Raw genomic sequence first — 20,974 nt, forward strand, 5'->3', positions numbered from 1 at the left:
AACATCACGTCAACCCCTAAACGCTCTTCTCATGCTCCGTGCTCTGCCTCCCCAGCCACTGCGACTCCTCAAGGTTATTCAAGTCGTCCTCCTCCTTATCCAATTTCAAATTACTGAGGTAGAACAGGTTACCTCCGATGAACGCCAACACCGCCACGAACCCATAGTTCCAAATCAACAACGGGTCCGTCGACAGCGCCGTCAGACCCTGCTGAATGGCCGATGAGATGGCGTTCATGAACAGATACAACGATTGAACTATTTCACCACACTGATCAGCTGCTGCGCAGAAGACTAAACAACAAGCCGGAATCTTACCTAGTGACTTCATGTTCTTCGGCGCCTTGGTGTAGGCATACTCGTAACCCGTGATCGAGGTGAAGATCTCCGAAAATGCGATCAGCACGTACGGCACCGTCTGCACCCAAACGTTGATAGGCGCCGCCTCGTCGCAAGTGCTCGGGTGGTCGCCGCAGGGGCTCAGCTTGTAGATGTAGTACTGTGTCACGGCCGCCGCGATCATGGAGGCTGCCGCCAGCAGGTAGCCCACATAAATACGCTTGATCGGCGTGAAGTTGATGCCCATCTTGCGCAGACCCGGGTACACGAATTGGTCCATGATCGGGATGAAAATGATCAGGGCCAGCGGGTCCAGGTTGTTAATGATGTCGTTGGGCACCCCGTGCAGCTGCATCGTGGCCGCCTGAGATGTCAGGTTGTTGGTCATCTGGCCGTACGCAAGCCCTTTTGTAAACCTCTTGTCAGCGGGGTCGTCATGCTAAGGGCCGAGAAGGGAAGAACTCACAGTAAAGAGGGTACCAGGCAAAGACCGCGCAGGCCTTGACGGCACGGCGCACCTCGTCCACCCACTGGTCGTCGAAGGTCATCCACTGAGGTCTGTTTTCCATCTGACTGGGCTTGACGCTGTCCCAGAACTCGGTCGAGCGGCAACGCTTGAAGCTGTGCTGTCTGTCAGTCTTGGCTCGCTAAGATGGTGATGGCGGCGCGAGGGACTCACAATACTACCGGGTTCCAGCTCCACTGCCCCTTCAGGGCAAGTCCCCACAACTTGATTGCCTTGGCTGCGACAGACCCTGTCGGGGGCGTCACATGATACTTGTTGCGGCACGCGAACAAGACTAACGGACAGAATCCAAACATGATAGTCGGCAGCAGGTAAGCAAGCCAGTAACCCACGTACTTCTCAGCGTACACCATGGCCACTGAGCCAATCAGGGCCCCGACATTGATCATGAAGTAGAAGTACAGGAAGATGCGGGTGATGGTCTGCGCTGGATCGACAATGACCCGCTCTCCAGTCTTCGGAACGGTCTGGATGAAGAGCTTTGTCTCGCGGTGCTGCTCGGCAATCAGTGGGGAGATGTTGGACTTGAACCCACCCACGCCGATACCGAAAATGACCAGACCGACACAGAAACAAGCCAGAGCACCGTTGGGATGGGTAATCACTTCGGGGATGGAGGAGATAATAATGATGATGTGTCCTAGCATAGCGAAGCCGATGGCGACCTGGATGGTCTTCATGCGGCCCCAATATTCATCGGCGATCCAAGCACCCAGGATGGGCATGACATAGCACCAGAACGTGTTGACTGCATTTTTCGTCAGAGATAATAGGATAGGTGGCCCGGATGTAACTTACAGGTAGTCAGCGCGGTAGACGTCCGTTGACCTTGACCCAATGCGCCGGATTGTCCGCTTCCTCCAGCACCGGTATCCGAGCCTGCAGGCAGAGGCTGTTGGATGAAGTTGGTGTCTGCTGTGGTTAGCAGCGACCATCTAGACAGACAGATAAAACTCACAGACGGCAGTCGTTCCGTAGTAGGAAAACCGCTCGCACAGCTCGACGAAGGCAACGGTATAAGCAGTCCACTTCACCTTGCCCGCCACACGACGCAGGCTCTGCTCCTCCTCGACTGTCGGCATCTCGCGGCCCTCCTCATCATATCTGGTCGCGGTAACAACAGCTTCATCTTTCTCAGGTGTCGGGAGTTCTTTCTGAGGCACGTGGGCCTGGGCAACATAGACGAGATCGTCAGGACCGACGGGATCGCTCATGGTGTCAGATTATGCAGAGAAGCGCACCTCACGAGTCGATACGAACGCAGAAAAGATAGATTCGGAAGAACGAGTCCAGGGATGCTTGGACGGTAATATATGGGCGGAGATACAAAGACAAGAAACACACCTCGCCTCATTAAGATAAGAGTTGCCCCCGTCCAGCGGGGCCAACATTCGGTTCGCTCGCGTGGAGTGACTATCAGCAATCTACCCAGACGGACCTGGGGAGGATAGAGCCATGCAGATAGCCAATGCCTAGCGTCAGGCTCGAGTGGGTTCCGTCTTACCCCTGCTTCCAGCCTGGGTGGCGGCTAAACAAGGCAGGTATTCCATCTTACCCTAGCGGCCTTAGCGTATTTCGCAAAATCGATCGCCTGTGGCAAAGAAAAATGTGGCATTCAAGCGATGCAGCAGCAGGATCACGACATTATTGCTCACCAAGGAAGCACGAATCTTCGATAGACAAACGACCTCATATCTTAGCCAGTGCCTTCAGATCACCCGGGAGTCCTCAGATGAAGCATGATAAGTGACTGTGCCTCGAGACTTTATCATTCTGACAGACTGGACTTGGAAATGGCCCTCATTCCCTTGTGCGAACCTCTTTTGAACAGCATGGACGTCCCAATGGTCCCTCGAGCCAACGAATGAGATACATCGTTTGATTAAACGATGTCAAGCTTCATTGGCGGGTGAGATTTTAAGCAAGTCGTAACCTCGAAGGAGCATTGATGAACCGGCCCTAGCACGGGCCTCTGGATTATGCGGCTAGAAGCCCAGAGTACGCCATTCAAAGTGATAGTGCAAGAATCCCCGCAATTGAGGTTGCATCCCGGACCTTTTCGGCTGTTATCGCATCAGCTTGCTTCCAAGGCCACGGCCAATGTTGAGAGCCCCAGTGGCATTCATCCCAGGGCAAAAATCACGCTGCCTATGTTCTCTGTGTTGTCAATAAGAGCATATTGGGAGTCCTAAGCGGCAGTAGATTAGAACACGGGCGAGTCTTCACTGCGCTGAGAGAAGCGAGGATTCTGTCCGGACCCAGGGGTGAGAAGTGTGTGCGGAAGAGCCAATCGGACATGGCCACCTTGCGACGCATTGTTGACCGGCGGAAGGCGTTCTTCTGCAATCATTAGGTCCGACAAATCAGACTGAATGACACCATCGCGGCCACTGATAGTGCTATATCCGCCAAACCAACCAACGTTGGCTTGACAGCGGACGGTGGAGCAAATGGAATCCACGGATGCCCAGCCAAGCCTTGGCAGTGGAGCTTGCTTTAAAGCCAATTCAGAGCGGGGTTGGCCCAGAAAGCGAGAGATAGGCATCTCTCTATCAATTGGTCGCCGGCGCTGCTGCCTCTGATAAGCATTCCTTCAAAGTCCGCTGAGGATGATGCACGCCTGATCTCACTCAGAGTCACCAGCTGAGATAGAGGATTTCGGTAGACTTACCTCGGGTGATAACAAAGGAATGCGCCGGCGCCGCCGTCCTCATGCGCTCCAGGAAGCGAGAGTTTAGACTGCGTGTCGCAGAGTCAGGTGAGCGTCTGCCATCACACGGAAAGTTCCGAGGCTCTTACGTACTGCAAACATGTCACCATCAGGCACCTTTCTCCCTATCCTGTAACGGCATGATCCAAGCGAGTCACGTGCGGCCGACATGGTGAGTAAAACATCGGAGGCTCTGATCGGTTTCGACAGAATCACTTTGTGGGAAAGTATACTGGGGAATAAGCTCTGTTTTAACATTTTCCAGAAGTCTATGAGCTGCATCCGCGTTGATTCTATTTACCTCTGAAGGATTGCGGGGATGACCAGTTCGTCATTCATCGGCGTCACAATTGGATACTTTCAATGCTGCAAGCCCATCTTTATCATTGATATTCGCGCCGATGTCGGACATAACTAGAGGCGCACGGTGGACGCTATGGTACGCAACGCCCGTTATAATTCGTCAATGTCTGGTCTAGATTGAGCCCGTCGAGACATAGGGCGTGACCTTTCCTCTTTGCTGCTTAGAGTCATAAATCAGTGGAGTGGCGCACAGTTGGATGGACATATCATCAGGATAGGCAAAACATAAGCCACTCTCTACTCCCGGAACCTTGGCCATGACCCCTTGACCATGAGCCGCTAACTGGCCACGAACTCTCTGGTCGCAGGGTCGACATACAAGTCAATCTGCTAAGATTAGGTTGTAGAGTAGCGGACTTCAGCGGCTTACATGCCTGCACGGCATTTCCACCAATAAGCGGCGGATCAATATGCAGCTGCGGCTGACGGGCTGACACTAACCATTAGACATTTGCGTGACTTCGATTCGGTAGCTTCATCAATAACATGCTTCGTTTGTTGATACAGGATGACCGTGGCTTCGATTGATTCGTTTATCCAGCTAGATGACGACCGAACGGCGCAACTCATGCTAGCCGCCCAACGCGGCTTGCTAAGCGAGGTGCGGTTCCTGCTCTATGGCGTCTCCGCTGATGTACGAGATCAAACTGGTCGCACTGCTTTCTCCTGGGCGTCATCCTATGACCTGACGCAAGCCAAATCCGCAGCCGATTGCGATCGACCGGGTCATCTGATGCAATTGCTTCTCGACCGTGGAGCCGATCCTAACCTCGCGGACCTGCATGGAGAGACCCCGTTGCACTGGGCCGTAAAGGCCGGTGACGAGCAGATGGTGGGGCTTCTCCTGCAGAAAGGTGTGCTCTCAGAAGTGGCCGATCTGCGGGGTCGCACACCGTTGTCGCGGGCCGCTGAATGGGGCTTCGATAAGATTGTCGAGCTCCTTCTCGACAAGGGCAAAGCAGACCCCGATAGTAAAGATGGGCGAGGGCGGACCCCGCTTTCCTGGGCAGCTGAAAATAGGCATCTCGGAGCTGCGAGCCTGTTGGTGGATCATGGGGCTAGTGGAGACATTCAAGACCATGAAGGACAAACTCCTCTTTGGTGGTTGGTTGGGAAGTCAACCAGAAGAAGTATGCCAGGTGTACATGAGGCGACGGCCGCTGATGTCGATCTCCAAAATTGGCTGAAGGTGTTAGGGCCTAGTCCTGGGGTTGAACCTATGACAAAAGCTCGACGGACATTTCTTGCCTGGGCAAGCGAGCGTGGCGATCTCAAACTAGTTCAACATCTGCTGAGAACCACGTGGGCAGATCCCAATTCAATTGATCGTTATCGCAAGACGCCGCTCATATATGCTTTAGAATGGAACCACTTCTCAGTGGCTGATACGCTCATGCTAGGCGTTGGGAATGACATTGAACGAAAGAAAGATGTCATGTCTCTGCGACTGATGATTCAAGAGGGCCGTGCTCGATTGCTGAAACCTTTCCTCGAACGATATAAGCCCTGCTTAGAGGAAGAGGATGAGTACAGCTCGATTCCCCTCATGCGAATGGCGCTTCAACAGGCAGATCGACTCACCGTGACCATACTTCTGGAACATAAAGCTCGCATTGATGAATTGGAAAATAGTGACTGGTTCGGCCCTTGTAGCGAAGGAAAGCCGACTGTGAATCTGATGCCCTCACGCAACTTCTCCGGTCCGGGCCAACACTCAATCCCAGTAATGGATATGACTATACCCGAAGGAGACCGTGCAGGTTTGATTGCCCTGATGAACCAACGGCTGAACATGCTGGAACTTGACGAGGATTTGAATTTTGGCGCTTACAGCCGTGGAATCAAGCCTAGCGTGGTCGTTGATATTGTGCTCCTTCGGGACGGGCGCAGAAAGGCCCGCTGGATAACAGCAGATGTATCTCGGAAAGAGGTAAAAGCAATACCCAAGACGGTCGAAGAAACACATCTACTGTAAGTCTTAGTGCCGCATCTCCATGCTGTGACTCCGTCATAACCCGTCGACGCCAGGCTCTTCCGAGAGAATTATGTCTGGGAAACATATTGCCCAATGACCGAGACGCCTAATGAGTTGAATTTCTCCTTGGGCCATAAAAGTCCTTGCAGAACATTTAGTCTGTTCATACGACAGGCCATAAAAGTAGGGGACTTGCTTACAGAGGACGATGATGAGAAGGGCACGGTTCGAATCATTGAATGGGCAGTGCTGGAGGCACCGCCAAAGGCAATCCATTTCTTCAGCAATTTGCCTTATGGCTGGATCCCGCAAAGCGATCTCGAGATAGTGCAATTATTTATGCAGACTTGGCGAGAGGACTGGTTGGCAATCTGCCGGGAGGCAAGAAGATATCTCGGTCGACTGGTAAGCTCAACTGCCATGCTTACTGGGACAGGTGCTAACAGCCGCAGCGCACACATCAATTGACTGCTCGGGGGAAAGATGACCGACTCATTGACTCTATAGCAAAGCACATGCAGCAATGGACTCAGGTCCAAGGAATACTGGCGGAGCAGCTTAACCAAGCCCGAGATTTTGTCACCCAGTATCAGCGGTTCAGTGAGACGCGCAGGTTCACCGAACAGATGCAGGAAATGATCATAGAGCTCGACCGGGATATCTCGGGACAGATTGACAAGCTGGAACAGACAGTGCGCGATCTGCTCCAAATTGTGAGGAGTTATACTTCCATGGCTGCGGTGATACGTGCTGATTTTACAGGAATTTGCATGGGTGTCGATTAATGAAGCGCATCGATCGACCAGTCTGGCGACCAGTATGAAACGACTTAGCTGGATCACGGTAGGACGTCACTTGGCGGGAGCCTACATGATGCTAACTCGGATGTGTGACTTCAGTTTATCTTTCTTCCCTTGACCTTTGCTTCGGTGAGCATGTCCTCTCTATCTGCGGTTGAGAACAGTTCACTCACCTTGGCCAGAGCCTGTTTGGCATGAACGTGGATATTCTAGCAGATAACCCAACCTGGCGTTGGTACCCTCTCATTGGAGGCGTATTACTGCTGGCAACTGTTGGTACCTGGGTGTTCTTCAAGTTCATCAATGTGAGTGTCAACCTGCGGGATCTCGCTGCACTTGGCTGATCAATAGTAGATGGAACAATGGATGGAGCGTAGAATTGAGGACGTGGTACGCAGGAAAGGTCGCTCTGACAAAGATCCCTTATTAGTATAGAATAGGAATCTTCCACAGTAGCCAAGAATAAACAAGGCTTATCAGCAACTCAAGATGATTGAAGAACGGTGTTCGAGAGAGTGGTAGTCGGAGCGCGCGAGTGGGTGGATCTGAGAAGTGGCGTCCCACCACAAACAAACAGCACAAACACAGGTGACAGGTCAAAGCACTCGAGAGACATCAGAATTGATCGAAGGAGAAGGAGTCGAGCTTGAGTGGAAAGTAGCCAAACCCTTTGCTGGAGCCTGCACCACATCTGCCATCGCTCCAAAGCTCTGCAAAGGTAAGAGGTCCTATGGAAAAGCGACTCAGGGCAGGGATTGCGGCATCAACTTTGATTAAACTACCTTTTCCAGTAAGTGAAAGCAGATCATCTATAAATCATATGAAGCCGTGCTTAGGGAACTGTATGGTCAACAATCTGTTTTCTAAGTTGATGATCTGTGTGACCAGCTTCAGCTTTGATTCTCGCGTCCATTGATCCCAGACTGAGCTGAGCCTGACTCCTGGTGGCTTCTCTAGCTCCATCACAGCACTTTCTTGCAACATCGATAAGCTGGGCGAGATTGAACATTAGATAGCTTTTGGGAAGCTCGCTCTGCTGATTGTAACTGGAGGAAGCCTGGTGAGTTTAAATATCAATCCCAATCGAATTAATTGACCCACAACCATTGGTATCTGGTATATTGGTACAGATACTTCTTGGTGATTTTATTATATCTATGTACAAATTAGCCATTCTGGTGTCATAAAAGTATCGATTGCATCCAAGCTCCATCGGATCGTTCCCTGCATGATTCGGGTGCATGAGAGCTTGCTTTAATTCCTCTTGATAGAGAACGAGTCCTCGGCTGTCGACTAGGAACTGGCTTGCGATAGAAATTCATATATGTGTGCTTCCAGAAAGCTTGCGGACTTGTGCGCATGTTGGAGGAAAGCAGTTCATCAACTGATGATCAAGTTTTGTTGGGCCTTGTCTGCAGTTGCTGTCCTTCTAGCAAATGTGACGTCAGTTTTGCCTGTCCTGGCGGATATTATGCGATATGATTGTTGTTATCGAAACGGAGTCAGTATGCTCCTATGAGGTAGCTCATCGCAGTCTCGCAACTACGGACAACTCGAAACCAGATACCACGGCTCGGCCCGAGGATCTGGTAAGGGCCCACTACGACTGGGGTGCACACTCCATGTTATGTCATTACTATGGCATCAAAAGCAATAAAATCACCCCAGATGCTTAGTCTTGGTAAGAATAACCAAGGTCTTCACCCTATACCCCGCAGTCGACCTCCAGTCGGACTTAGTTTCCTTCAATGAAGAAGTCCGATGGTTTCGTTTGCTTGATTCCTTCTGGCGATGTAATATGAGGTCTGGGTGAAGCTCTTGCCCGATCCACCCCAAAAAGGTCTGGGTTCGAGTGGCTTTATTTACGACGGCTAATGTCGAAGACAATCACGGAAAGTAAGTATATATGAGGGCTTCAAGGGATATTTACTAATCATACACTTCATAATGGAGCAAGAAATACCTACTGATGTGCCTCACGATACTTGTGTCTTGGATGATTTCGACAGCCCGAGTGCGCTAGTACAGTGTTTACTTACTGTGTTGTGATAGTTTCTGTGTTGGGTGCTTTAGCCCGTGGTGGTCACTCTTCCACGCTCTCGGCTTGAACAAAACCACTGCGAAGTTTCTGTGCGATTGGATCATTGCACCTCGCTTCATATTTGGGAGGCCTGAGATACCGCAATGTGCTTAGATGGCCCACCATGTATGCTTCATATATTCCAGTACTCATGTATAGTTATGGCCTGACTTGATGCATATTCAGTGGGAAAGAAAAATTAATAATAAAAGCAACCTTGCCGCTAGTTTGTGGTATCACTATCTAGTCGGTTTTTTTCACACATTTTGAGTCGCGTGGTTTGGCTCACAGAACAATATATCTTTCTTGGGATGCGGAGTTTGGCCCTAATATGTCTTCCATCCAGGCACATGAATGCTTCCTTGAGGACTGAATAAAGTCACATAGCAACTCATCCTGAAGCATTACTCTCATGGCTACAAAAGGTTTTGTTTTATAATTCCTTCAGAGGGCTGGTGACCCTCCATCTGCTCAGACTTGATTTTGCCTACGCTGGAAGGGAACTCCTGCTCCAGGCAGTATTTTTTGATCAATATTTATAAAAAGACACGAGCATTCAACAACATCCGATGTGGTGTAATGGCTAACATCGCTGTCTCTCACACAGCAGCTCGGGGTTCGATTCCCCGCATCGGAGTTCATTCTTTTGTCTTTGTTGTTCGCTGTTCTTTCGAGCGATTGTGGTGGGTGTGTGGGTCTTCCTTTTGCTCGGCCCGGGACCGAATCGGGATGCGCCATGCAGGAGCCCGGGGGGTAGCGCCATCGGGTTGCCGAGCCCGACGTTCCCGCTATGGGCAAATACCGGTAGGTCGGCAAGGTATTGTACCGTTGCTTGTACTCCGTGGTACTCAAAAAAGCAGAGTGCGCAGAATTGAACTGAGCCTCGATCTATTTCGTGTCTCATTCCTGCTGAGGCTCGAGATACGGGCCTTCCCTGTAGGTGGTTCAACACAATTTGCGAGTCGTGTTCGGCTTCTTCCTGTTTTTATATCAGTAAGGTTCATTTTCTCTTTTCAGTATATCTAGGCATGATTCGTACTGTCGCAGAGAACAAATAAATTGCACAAAAGAATGAACAGGCTCTAATGCGAAAACTCGAATCCCGAGCTGCTATGCACTAGTTCCTTGGTCACAGTTCTGCGAGCACACGATTTTACAAAAGCGTTTTCCTTTTCTCACAAAGTTAAGATCCAAGGAACCGTCCAAGCCGGAAAAGAAATGCGACTTCTCAAGGTGACTTGTTAGGGATTGTTGCTCAGATTCACTTATCCGCCAAAGAGGAATTATAGTTCTGGGATGCCTACGCTGGTAACCTATAGAGTCCAAGCGATTCATTCTTTGTTCCCATAAGCAAAATGCGTGCTTTTGCCTTCACGGGGCTGGCCTGAGGTGTATTATATATGGATATCGTCCCGAAATGTCACTCGCAGACAGGGACCCGTGAATCAATCAGTCACTGAGGCGACTTTGCCATGCTCAACGCTGACGGTCAAGACAGTCATTTTGACAGAAGTATCAAAACATAGCAATGCATTCTCAGCTCATGTATCTGAAGACAATCTTGGGAACGGTTGAGGTAAGCGAACAAAGACTTCGTCATTCTGGATATCGCTCCAATCACCGGAATAGATCCTTCACGAATAGCAAATGCACATAGTAAGAATAACCCACGATGACTCTGGGTTAGAATTGAACCATTGGCGACGGCCATCTCTGCCTCGCCAAGCTATTAATACTTTGAACGGACGCTGCCGTAGGGTACCCCGTTGAATTCGAGCTCAAACATTAGTGAGGCAGACGTCGGGATCATGACTAATTTGAAATGAATCTCGAAGTACTCAACTCCCTTGGAGTTACGCTTTCGGTAAAAGAGCTCTCGAGGGACTCTGCTGAGGTCCGCTTCCAGTGTGCACAACTGTATCGTTCCTGTCTTGGGTAAGCAAGAGAAAGGCGGGCGCGACATTAGCTGGAACTGGTAGGACACGTACCATTATTCTTCGTATCCGGTGCATCCTCGTGATTACAGAAGAATAAGCCGTTCTTCAATAAGAAGCCCGCCGTGTGAGTGGTCCGCACAATACAATAGAATGGCATCTTGATCGGCTCGCTCTCGGAAAGCTTCGAGTACTGTACGCTCGGTTAAGTCGAGTTCGAGGTTGTTGCAGCTAAGTAGCTAATGCCCCAGCACGCACCTTTTTGATATACCAATTCATGCGATCATCGACCATGTACTTCTCCTCAAGCTCATCCCAATATCTGTCATTAGGATCATGTCGACTTTCGATGTATTGAGTGCGATAGCCGACGCCGTAATGGCGGCAGGCGATGCGATTTTCTACCTGGTTGCCATCCAGCCCTCGATGAACCGCACCACTACAATCATATCAGCTGACTGCTGCTAGGATGCGCGGCTTCAAGTGGCGAACGTTACTACTGCTGACCATCTGAGTAGACTATTTAGCCGCTGCTAACTAGTGAAGCTGAGTGAACTTACGCGTCACGCGGCTGCATTACAGTCACAGTAGGGTTTGCTTCTTGCAAGCGATGAAAGAGGAACTCGGAGGCGCCAAACCCCCCGACAAGTATGATTGCCTGCAAAAGAAGTCATAAGTATGATTGATTGGGTTGAGTTTCGAGTAATGAGTGACCTTTGGTGAGAGCTCTTTCTTCCTTATACCATTGATCGACTCTGCAACAAGTGACTCCACATCCTTGACAATTGGCTCGAAAATACTTGTAACATCCTCACTAAGCGCGATCAAAGCAAAGCGCAACGTTAATCATTTGTTCAAAAGGCGTACGATGATATCAGACCTGGTAAGGAAAAAGAATCCATCCTCAATTGGGATTGAGAGATCGTCACGCGCTCCTGGAATTGGGATGAAGTAGTCAACGTCAGCGTATTCATTGTCATAGGTACCCTTGAAACCAGGCTTGACTCTATCTTGCCAAAACTGTATTGCAATTTCTCTCGATTTTACCGGCAAGGCGGCGAAGGCTTCGGGCCCCATTCTTTCCTCGAGACTTTTCTCGAAACGTTCGTCCAACAACATCGAACCGCAGACGCGACCTAAATCATCATTAATATTTACAGAAAAAGTGACGCATGGCAATTTCTGGACAGATGGTCTCAGCATACCTGCTCCCTTCACAACCTCGCTCAAACTGAGAGGCTCCAAACTCTTGACTTGGTACGAGATTAGGTCCTGCATAAGTCAGCCATCGCCAGATCCGAGCTGTTGCCTCGGTCACTCTCACCACCGTGCCGCCGCCAGCATCGCAGACAATGAACACATCATCTCTCTGTCAGCTGTCAGAGTTTGATGGAAAATTGTCACAGTTTGGGGTTCAGCATACAGCAACCGAGTTGGGTTGAATGGCGCGTAATGAATAGAGGGCAGCAGCCTCCGGTTCTGAAACGAGCGAGACGTCTTGGGGATGGATACCGGCATCCAGAGCGGCTTGCAAAGTGGCATCTTTAGCTCTGTCAGACCAGACAGCTGGCACTGTGAGCACGAATCGCAAATCCATGTCCTGTGTAGCTATTCCCAGACGCCGCTCCAAAATGCCCTCGATGTGCCTAAGGAGACACCTCAAATAGTCCGCTGTCACCTTGACCGCAGTTGTCTGATACCTCATAAGCCGTTCCTTGCATGCCAGAGACGGCGGATACTCCGTTTCCTGCTCCTGATCCAGAAGCAACTTGAACCCTCGAAAAGCCTCATTGTACGGCCCGACCTGGTAGCCCCAGGTGGTGGCATGGACCCCGTAAGAAAGGGTTGAAGGCACTTTTGCGGAAGTTGCTGGTTTACAATATCGCCAGACTGTAAGGGAAAGGGCTCATCGGCGAAGAGTATGAATGTACATACCATTGCCTCTCCCCGGCCAAGTAGATATTACCTCGATATCATCCGACGATCCTTTGAAAGCCCATGCAACCCTGCTCTCTATGTGAGAAGGCATAATAGGATGACTTTTAATGACGGCTAAACATACCCACTGAAGGTTGTTCCAAAGTCCACGCCAAGGACAATCGAGGGTCCTTGCGCCCCTTTCTTGCTGTGTTCGTGCATCTGGTAAGCGTGCTCGCCTATGCTGCGTAAGTCTTGAAGGGACCGATGGGAAGTAAATTTTTGCCTCTCTGAAGGTCAGTGGAAGAAAGTAAGGTCTGTTTATATGAGCGTGGGAAGTTTGGTTCAATAGCAATTCCGGCCATGACAGAATGGTTACCGGGCCGGAATTGATGGTGTTTGCGTGGGATCGCGTCACTAAGCGGAAATACTCGAAAACATCTGCAGCGACTATGTATTTCATTGGATTACTGGCAGAGACCCCATTCAAGAGATTGAGCCTACTAAGAGAAACATCATGCAGTGGAAAGTCGTCCTCTTTGTGCATCGATGGCGTCTATGGAAGAGGCTACATCAAACTGTGCGAGCCATAGCCACCAGAGATGAGCATTTGAACATCAGAGATGAGTTGCAGCTGACACAAGGTGAAGAGACAAACAGACAGCAGAAGAAGACGGAGATGGTTTTGCTCCAGAATCAACAGTTGTGCCAAGAGCTGGCAACGCATCGGAGACAGGGTAGAGATCACGCGGAAAAGATTCGACGACTCAGTCAACAGCTCTGCCAGGCGCATGATGCCCACAGAACCTTGAAAAGACAGCAGATGGTAGACCGAGAGAGGATCGAACAGCAGGACCGTCTTCTGAGGCAGGCGCGCGAGGAAGCAACAGCTAATGATGAGCGTCATCAGGAAGAGCTCAATAGGCTCTATGACAAGCTCAAAGCACTGCAGACGGGACCTTGTAGATACTGGGAGATGACCAAGTCATTGAGCAGATGCGAAGATTGAACCAGACTTTAGACAGCTGGGTCAAATCTAACTTCAGAGACGTGGCAAAACTGGTGTCGTCGAATGGACAGACTGGCTTTCCGCACAGTTCCTCTCAGCGACGGGCCTGTATCCACTTCACTATTGCGAGCTTCATCCATGCGTGCATTTTCGTGCCACATCAGTTTGGCATAGAAACCATCCAAGCTGATCAGTTTCTCGCCGGAGTCGAGGCCAATGTTCGACAAAACTGTATGTGCGCTTCTTAAATTCGTGCGTGTTGTCTATTTAGACTGCTAAACAGCTGCAGGTTCCGAGGCAACACACAACACCTGGAGGATGGCTACCAGCATCGCAATAGAGGCAGGCTCGAGAGGCCACTGTGAAAAGGCGATGAACCTCATTGTCGGCCAGGTCAATGCTCAATTCAGCACCTTTTCCTCCACCAACGATGAAACAAGGACATGCCAGCTCGTCAACCTGTTGCGGAAATGTGTGGGATTCAAGATAGCTCTGAGCCGGCTAAAGCAAACATTTGTCTTTCACTGCAGTCCCATGGGGACCAGATACTCTCAACAGTCTATGGTTTTTGGAGGGGGTGACGGAGAGACGACCGGGGTGGTGAGATGGTCTCTGTGGCCAGCAATCATGAAGCAGGTTGACGAAGGCAGTGAAGTGTTGGAGCCCGAGCTGGTCTGGACAATGGGTGATGGTGAGAGGCCTCACTCGGACTTTCGGAACAATCATGAGGTGATTGAGGGATAACGGGGCAATATCGATTCGCTGTGCCCACTGTCAACAGACAGATGGTATTCTGGGGGAAGCATTGATCTGGGAGATTGGATAAGTTTGACGAAGTAATTGAATCATGCTTCTTGTGTGCTATTTCAACATGGTTTACACTTTCAAAGAAAATTCTCTTCACTGAGTATAAGATGCATTTCGACCAGTAGTTGCGCTTTTACATGATACTACTTTGAGCACCGCGCCAATTTGTGACTGCAACCTACCCATCTCTATAATACCACCATGAACACGCTGAGATGATACATTCTACATGAAAATATTCAAAGCCACCGAAATCTAAATCTAGTTCTATTGAAAAATCACTCCCCACCCCACTCCTCAAACAGCTTCGCATCCAACCCAGCATACCCCTCTACCACCCTCAACCCACGCAACCTCTCCTCCTCAATCCTCTCCCACGGCCAATCCTCCTCATTCCACGATAACCGGACATTCCTCCTCCTCTGCTCCTCCTTCTCCGCATCCCCATCCCCATCCCCGTCCCCTCCATTCAATATAACCTCCTTCACCACCTCCGTATCCACCCCCGACGCCGTAGCCGTTGCCGTAGCCGTAATACCCTCCTCACTCCCACTCTCCCCAGGCGTCACGCTTTCTCCCACTAACTCAAATTCGGCACCATCAGGCCGTTCCGGCAGAAACCCACTCGCCCTCAACACCCTCTCCGGCGGAACCGTCACCCTCCCCTTCTTAACCACATATTTGCCCAACGCCGAGGCCAACATTTTCCCTTTGGCCTTCTTACCATTGCCACCTTTCCCCGGCCTCACGAAATAACTCACAATATACACCCACTTCTCATCCCACGCGATCAAACGGGAGGTGATCTCGTACCGCTCAAAGGGCTTGATCTCGCGCTTGAAGGAGCAGAAGACGCTGCCGACGGCGATGTATAATCGCAGTTTGCTGCCGTTTTGGGGTGAGTCCTTGGCCCCAGAAGTAGAGGGGGAAGTGACAGAAGAAGCGAGTTCGGCGTCGAGGTCGCGGTTCACGATGCGCGAGCCCGGGGTGAAAATGCGGGTGGCGAGGGCGGTGCGGGCGATGTCCAGATCCGAGAAGTAGGTGCTGTTGGATTTGTGGAAGTTGTAGTCCGTTTCGAGAATCGGGGTGCGCGAGGTGATGGTCAGTGGGAGGAAGATCGGGTGCGTGGGGTGCGGGAGTGGGTGCGTGCTGGGCGGATGGTGCGGGTCTCGCGGGGAGCGGCGGAGGTTGCGGTAGAGGTGGTGGAGGAGGCGGGCCTTTGGGGATTTATGTCAGTAAATTGTGGGCTTGCGGGTGAGGGTGAGGTGGTGGTTGAGGATAATGGTGGAGGAGTTCAGAGCTGCGATAAGGAGGCGAATAGTTGCACTTACATGCCAGACCAGAGGAAGATTCTTGAGATTGATCAATGCCAGGAGTAGTGCTAAGGCTTTCCAGGTGAGAAGAGATGAGATAAACTCCCCGAGGAGGTTGGAAAGAGTGGACAGGGAAGCCATGTTGACAGTCTGATTATCGCTACCGGAGCTATGCTATAGATTCCAGTCCAAGCAATGGGAAATCAAGCCAGCAACAAGGCGCATCCAGTGTGGCAGATGAAACGACAGACAGGTCTGCCTGTCCGTCAAAGAAAATGACAATGAAAAAGTTCAATCTCCCGCCAGCAATGTGCCTGTCTCCTGAAAACCACTCCCAAAAATGAGACGCGCCGATGCAAACAAAAGTGTTGAGCTCGGTGAGCCGAGGCACGTGGAGGTTTGTTGTGCTTATCTCAGCCATCCGTCCATCCATCAACATTTTCAGCTTCAACTTCAGCTCTGGTCGCGACTTAGAAAATCGCCATACAATTTGGCGGGCTCGACACACCCCGCGCGCAATTTAACGGGCTACTTGATACGAAGAATGTCCACCGGCCCAGACGCCGACACATCTCCGCCAGTTCATCGAGATCGAACATCTCCCCAATCGGCAACCCCCACCCAGCCAACAGGTAATGATGGAGATCCCACTCTGGCTTCAGCGGCGGATAGACCTCGAAGCTGACTGCATCCGACGCCACCGCTGCAAAATGATGATCCCAGATGAAACGTAGCACACGCTCGCTTTGCTCCAGCCCTGCATGTTGCGGCGTCGGCTGCCGGCTGTACGCCGCCTGCTGGGCCTCGGTCATCCTGTCCCACGTGGCCGGCAACCCCACGCGCAGGAAGAAGATGTCGCCGCGCTGGAACTCGATGCCGCATTCCTGCGCGATTGCCTGCACATCGTCCAGCGAAATCTCGTATCGGCTGAGTGCGTCGACCGTAACCCCGCGCTTCTCCCGCGCCCAGCTGTAGTAATCAATCAGCACCCCGCGGCCCGCAATCCCCTGCTTCGCCCAGTAGCCGATGCCAATGCGTGCGGACTTGGGGTCGAGGATCTCGGCCGCCCTGGTGCCGCCGTAAAATACTTGTTCGTCTGTGCTGTGGCTCGAGGTTGTGCTACTACTGTCCTCCGGTCCGGGCGCAGGCAGCGGGGGCGGCGGTTGACTGTGGTGACGCAGTCCATCCCATTGCGAGGATTGCTGCGGGTTGAGGTGATATTCGTCGTCAAAGGCAACACCTTCCGCTACCCACTTGACCTTGTGTTCGAAGGGTTTGCGCTTGAAGCCTGGCCCATGCGATAACGTCATTAGTATGCCACTTAAATACACAGCAGCAACTGCTGCGGGGCTCGGATCTTGCGAGCAGGAACGCACCAGGGGGATTCAGCTTCTCGAGATCCCAATTCAGACACACGCGCTCGCCCGTCCGAATTTGCGTCTGGGCTGCATTGGCAACAACCTCGGGGGTCAACAGCCGTAGCATGCCCAGTCCCTCTTCGCGCGAGCCCGGCGCCGCGGGCCAGAATCGTCGCTTGTCCGGGAGGTCGTCGTATGTCTCGGGAATGTCCAGTTCTGACATTATGAAAGCGTATACAAGGGTAGAGCACAAAGTAGACTGGCAAGACAATAGCAATGAAGTGGAAGTGACGGGCGAGGAGGAGAGAGTATTTAAGTCACCGTTGAGTGGTGTTGTAACAAAAGGCGGGGAATCGGAGTAAGTCCGGGCTTAAGTGAAATCCAAGTATGAACCGAGCGGTGTACAGTACATAAACAGCTCCCCAGAGCCGTAGAGATGATTTCTATTCAGACAATGACAATACACAATAGTGGAATACAAGAATGCAAGACTCCCTTCCAGCTTCACAGATCATCCTCAGCTTCCGTCACATTCTTTCCTTGCTTGTTAAGACGTGACATCTCGTGCTGCTCACCGCGTCCAGTGCCGCCTGGCGTCGACATCGCAATTGCTTGGCGGCCTGTATCAGACGACTCTAGAAACTCGCGCAGGCGTCTCTTACCCTCCACCATGGCTTGGTTAGAGGCGGCCTCCGTCATTTTCATGATAGGGCCCCAGAGGTTAAGCTGGTAGGTGACATATGCGCCCACTGCGCACACGAACAGCAGGAAGAAGTAGGCGGGATTGCGAAGCACTATGACTTGATTAGTGCTGGACCTTCCACCAAGAAAAAGAGAGAACACTTACCAGCGACAATCTCGTTCCAGCCCAGCGCAAGGAGAATACCATAGAAGTACAGCGGGACCTGCGTCATGCCTCCGATGGCACTGCGCTTTGCCTCCACATATACTCCGTCCGCCGCCTTCTTAAACCGCACCGTCAATTCTTGACGCTTAGCCTCGCTGAGCATCGTCATCTCTTCCTCTAAGCTCTTGCCTTCCTCCTCGTCCACTCCTCCAATTGGTGGCAAGTCCTCCTCGTCCGCCGGGGTCGAAGAGCTTGGAGTGTGTCCGATCCAGCGATCCAGCGGAGGTGGAGCGGAGGTCTCCTCGAGGCGGAATCGTGACAGTAGCGGGATAAGCGTCAGAGTCGACTCGCGCGCCCGTGTATAGATGCCTTCAATATCATCCGTCGGGCGCCAGATTCGGGGGACGCCAGCCTCGTCGTAGCGGAATTTGTCCTCGAAGTTCTCACGCAGCTTCAGCAACAAGTTTCCCTCCAACATCTCTTCTTCAATCTTGGCACGCAGCACGCCCCAGGACTTCCGGCGCAACCGCCACAGACCAACGTCAACCTCTTCCAAGCTGGCGTCAAAGCTACTGGCGCGATCGGTGAATCTGCGCTCAGCATCAAGAACCGTCTCAACAAAAACATTCCAGACACGGTCCCAGAACTTCTTCTCTGCAGGCTTGTCGCCTTCTTCTGGTGCACCGCCTCCAGCGCGCCCAGAACCAAGCGCATTGAACTCCAGCCCGACCGACTCTCCTAGACGGGACTGAACCCATCGCTCAACCCGGGTGGCCAGCCGTCTCATCTCCTCCCGTCGCAATCGTGCGCTCACATCGGCCAATTCTTTCTCATACAGCGACAACTGTTGCTGGTAATCGCTCCAAGACGTCTCCTCAACTACGGTGGCGCGCGCGACCTCCTCGAACTTCTGAATTGCTTTGGTCACCTCCTCATTGACGATCTCCGCGAAGTCGTAACTAGTACCCTTCTTCTGACCAGTCTTGACAGTATTAGAGACAGCCTCGCTGAACTCATTGATACCAGCCTTGTGCATAGCGTCAAGCTGTCCCTGAAAGAGGGCCTTAAGGCGGGTGTCAATTTTCTCTTCCAACTCGGCCTGCTTACGCAGATAGACACCCTTGTGGTAGCGACTGGCCTCGGTCTCGAAACTGCTGAACGCCTTGCTGCGAGAGGAGCGCATGGCGGCCCCCAAACCACCAAGAATTTCCGGCTCACCAAGACGAGCCGCCTGTGATTGCTTGTCCTCAAACGGGACAATGGCTTCATCAAACGCAGTCATAACCTCCCGCAGAATTTCATCGCAGCGGAATTGGGCCAGCAGCTCCTGCTGGGTTGGAAGGTCCAAATCCTTATTGTTCACAATCTGATCCCAAATGCCCTCTGCGTACTTGGAAAATCCATCGGCGGGAATTCTGCGGTGGTACTCGGGTAGGAAGACTCCACCGTCAGAGAACTCACCCTTGCGAGGATCGAGGGCGGAGTCTTTGTGGTCTTCACGGAAACGCAAGCTGAGTTTCTTGGTCTCAGCAACAAACTGTTCGGGCTGATAACTCTTGTGAGGAAGGCCATAAAATTGGAAATCAAAATAATCGTGCACCGACGACTGCTCCAAGCCAGCGGGCTTCGAGATCGAGTCCCATAGTCGGGACATGTCTTCCATGAGGGTGTTCTGCAGGTTCTTCAAGGGCGTATTGCCAACAAAATCACGAATCACGAAGAACAAAAGAGACCGGTGTGTAGTGCTATTTCGCGAATAGGGTAAGAGTTAGCACATACGAAAATGCAATCAAGTTGAGCAGAGCAAACCTACTTCCGATCCTTCAGAAAAAGCTGAAGATTGACTTCAAAGACAGTCTTCAGTAGTCCCATGTTTGCACCCTGGTAAAGTCCGACCTGGTGTTCCCAGATATTGACAATCAGAACCTCACTGGTCGCGAGCGCAAAGAGAGCGCTTTTGCGCTCAAAATCCTGATCTTCGCCTCTTTCGCGACCATCTGTGCCTTCGACATCCATAACCAGAATATTATCCGCCATCGACGAGTCCCCGCCGTTCTTGTTCTTCGACAGCCATATGCCCTTGGTCGTCTGACGGCGCTCCAGCTCGGACATAACTGAGAAATGGGTCCCAAATAGGTGATTCAGTAGCGTGGACTTTCCGGTCGATTGGGATCCGAACACGGAGATGAGATGATAATTGAACCCGGCGTGGGTGACATCTTCGAGACTCAGGTATTTGGAGAGATTCGGACTGTAATGAACTAATGATTAGCCGCATGCGCCAGTTGTACACCAGGTGTATCGTCCCCTGATAGGTACAATCGGGAACCGTGATCGAGAAGTGCGTATGGTCAAGGCTCGTGCGTTGGAGTTGGAAAACATCAGTGGGAGATCATGCATGGCATACTTGAACTCTTTGTCCCCGTCAATGACTTGCACGCCATGCTCGTAAGCAGTCTTGTCGCTGCTGCCGTTGCCGATCGAGGCAAAATGGCCGTTGGTTGCCATGAGGGAACTGGTGGCGTCTGCGCGGCACGCCCGTTGACAGTCCTAGAGCGTAACCTGGTTAAGTTTCAAACTTAAATGAATATTTAGCTGGCTCTGTGTTGAGATGAAGCGAGTCGTAGTGGAGGGCCCCCGGAAGCGCAAGTGGGAATAGGGAACGTCAGATGCGGAGACCGTGGCGAGAGGAGGAAGTAGTAGTAGTAGTACAAGATGAGACGAGACAGGTTGAGAGCAGAAGGCAAGGAGTGACCGACAATGAAATGAGATCAGAAGGCGATCACCATGGGATAGAGAGAAAATGATCACAAGGCAAGAGAGTAAAAGAAAGCGCCCCGATGATCAGAGAGGGAGTTTTGGTTCATATGTTGTTGGGAAGAGAGTGGCTGGAAGGTCAGGAGGAGAGACTCGGGACGGGACCCTCTTCTTGTTTGGTCAGTTGTCGACCGTGGGTCATCATAACTACGAGTGCTAACTTAGTGGAGTCGTCGCCT

General features: G+C 51.5%; 7 protein-coding genes and 1 non-coding gene across 8 annotated transcripts; 3 read left to right on the forward strand and 5 right to left on the reverse strand.

Annotated features, from left to right (window-relative positions):
* Window positions 1–16: 16 nt before the first annotated feature.
* BP01DRAFT_294322 (putative MFS peptide transporter) lies at window positions 17–2,079 on the reverse strand (the record flags this gene model as incomplete). The annotated part of the gene is made up of 6 exons (XM_025571766.1): window positions 17–258; window positions 319–744; window positions 806–960; window positions 1,019–1,613; window positions 1,664–1,777; window positions 1,824–2,079. The coding sequence occupies 6 exons, from the start codon at window positions 2,077–2,079 to the stop codon at window positions 17–19; spliced, it is 1,788 nt and encodes a 595-aa protein (XP_025432314.1).
* A 3,067-nt stretch (window positions 2,080–5,146) lies between these two features.
* Window positions 5,147–6,922, forward strand: BP01DRAFT_28937 (uncharacterized protein). The gene is made up of 5 exons (XM_025571575.1): window positions 5,147–5,240; window positions 5,300–5,909; window positions 5,967–6,318; window positions 6,366–6,626; window positions 6,676–6,922. The coding sequence occupies exons 2-5, from the start codon at window positions 5,332–5,334 to the stop codon at window positions 6,829–6,831; spliced, it is 1,347 nt and encodes a 448-aa protein (XP_025432315.1). The 5' UTR covers window positions 5,147–5,240; window positions 5,300–5,331; the 3' UTR covers window positions 6,832–6,922.
* A 2,436-nt stretch (window positions 6,923–9,358) lies between these two features.
* On the forward strand, window positions 9,359–9,430 carry BP01DRAFT_t114. The gene has a single exon. It is a non-coding gene; the product is annotated as a tRNA-Glu (tRNA).
* Window positions 9,431–10,136: 706 nt separating this feature from the next.
* On the reverse strand, window positions 10,137–12,866 carry BP01DRAFT_422854 (Hsp70 family protein; the record flags this gene model as incomplete). The annotated part of the gene is made up of 10 exons (XM_025579590.1): window positions 10,137–10,719; window positions 10,782–10,920; window positions 10,986–11,166; window positions 11,288–11,385; window positions 11,595–11,863; window positions 11,933–11,999; window positions 12,052–12,096; window positions 12,151–12,617; window positions 12,663–12,740; window positions 12,794–12,866. The coding sequence occupies 10 exons, from the start codon at window positions 12,864–12,866 to the stop codon at window positions 10,523–10,525; spliced, it is 1,614 nt and encodes a 537-aa protein (XP_025432316.1). The 3' UTR covers window positions 10,137–10,522.
* Window positions 12,867–13,161: 295 nt separating this feature from the next.
* Window positions 13,162–14,468, forward strand: BP01DRAFT_422855 (uncharacterized protein; the record flags this gene model as incomplete). Its single annotated transcript, XM_025579591.1, has 3 exons — window positions 13,162–13,606; window positions 13,666–13,884; window positions 13,943–14,468. 3 exons carry the CDS (start codon window positions 13,162–13,164, stop codon window positions 14,395–14,397), a joined length of 1,119 nt encoding a protein of 372 aa, XP_025432317.1. The 3' UTR covers window positions 14,398–14,468.
* A 270-nt stretch (window positions 14,469–14,738) lies between these two features.
* BP01DRAFT_365083 (acyl-CoA thioesterase) lies at window positions 14,739–15,914 on the reverse strand (the record flags this gene model as incomplete). Its single annotated transcript, XM_025576347.1, has 2 exons — window positions 14,739–15,677; window positions 15,792–15,914. 2 exons carry the CDS (start codon window positions 15,912–15,914, stop codon window positions 14,739–14,741), a joined length of 1,062 nt encoding a protein of 353 aa, XP_025432318.1.
* Window positions 15,915–16,243: 329 nt separating this feature from the next.
* Window positions 16,244–17,354, reverse strand: BP01DRAFT_365084 (uncharacterized protein; the record flags this gene model as incomplete). Its single annotated transcript, XM_025576348.1, has 2 exons — window positions 16,244–17,061; window positions 17,150–17,354. The coding sequence occupies 2 exons, from the start codon at window positions 17,352–17,354 to the stop codon at window positions 16,244–16,246; spliced, it is 1,023 nt and encodes a 340-aa protein (XP_025432319.1).
* Window positions 17,355–17,512: 158 nt separating this feature from the next.
* On the reverse strand, window positions 17,513–20,873 carry sey1 (dynamin-like GTPase SEY1). Its single transcript, XM_025574831.1, has 4 exons — window positions 20,386–20,873; window positions 19,792–20,229; window positions 17,979–19,723; window positions 17,513–17,925 (listed from the first exon to the last, which is right to left on the reverse strand). Exons 1-4 carry the CDS (start codon window positions 20,484–20,486, stop codon window positions 17,636–17,638), a joined length of 2,574 nt encoding a protein of 857 aa, XP_025432320.1. The 5' UTR covers window positions 20,487–20,873; the 3' UTR covers window positions 17,513–17,635.
* Between the last annotated feature and the right edge of the window lie 101 nt (window positions 20,874–20,974).

Source organism: Aspergillus saccharolyticus (assembly GCF_003184585.1).
Source record: "Aspergillus saccharolyticus JOP 1030-1 unplaced genomic scaffold BP01scaffold_11, whole genome shotgun sequence".
Taxonomy (NCBI): Eukaryota; Fungi; Ascomycota; class Eurotiomycetes; order Eurotiales; family Aspergillaceae; genus Aspergillus; species Aspergillus saccharolyticus.

Bases quoted from the DNA above. Each gene is read 5' to 3' on its own strand.
- BP01DRAFT_28937 (XM_025571575.1), top strand. From the start codon at position 5,332: ATGCTAGGCGTTGGGAATGACATTGAACGAAAGAAAGATGTCATGTCT. The intron at 5,910-5,966 runs GTAAGTCTTAGT...CGTCGACGCCAG, and splicing joins GTCGAAGAAACACATCTACT to GCTCTTCCGAGAGAATTATG. The intron at 6,319-6,365 runs GTAAGCTCAACT...TAACAGCCGCAG, and splicing joins GAAGATATCTCGGTCGACTG to CGCACACATCAATTGACTGC.
- sey1 (XM_025574831.1), bottom strand. From the start codon at position 20,486: ATGGCAACCAACGGCCATTTTGCCTCGATCGGCAACGGCAGCAGCGAC. The intron at 19,724-19,791 runs GTAGGTTTGCTC...TTCGCGAAATAG, and splicing joins CTTTTTCTGAAGGATCGGAA to CACTACACACCGGTCTCTTT. The intron at 17,926-17,978 runs GTAAGTGTTCTC...ATCAAGTCATAG, and splicing joins CTGGAACGAGATTGTCGCTG to TGCTTCGCAATCCCGCCTAC.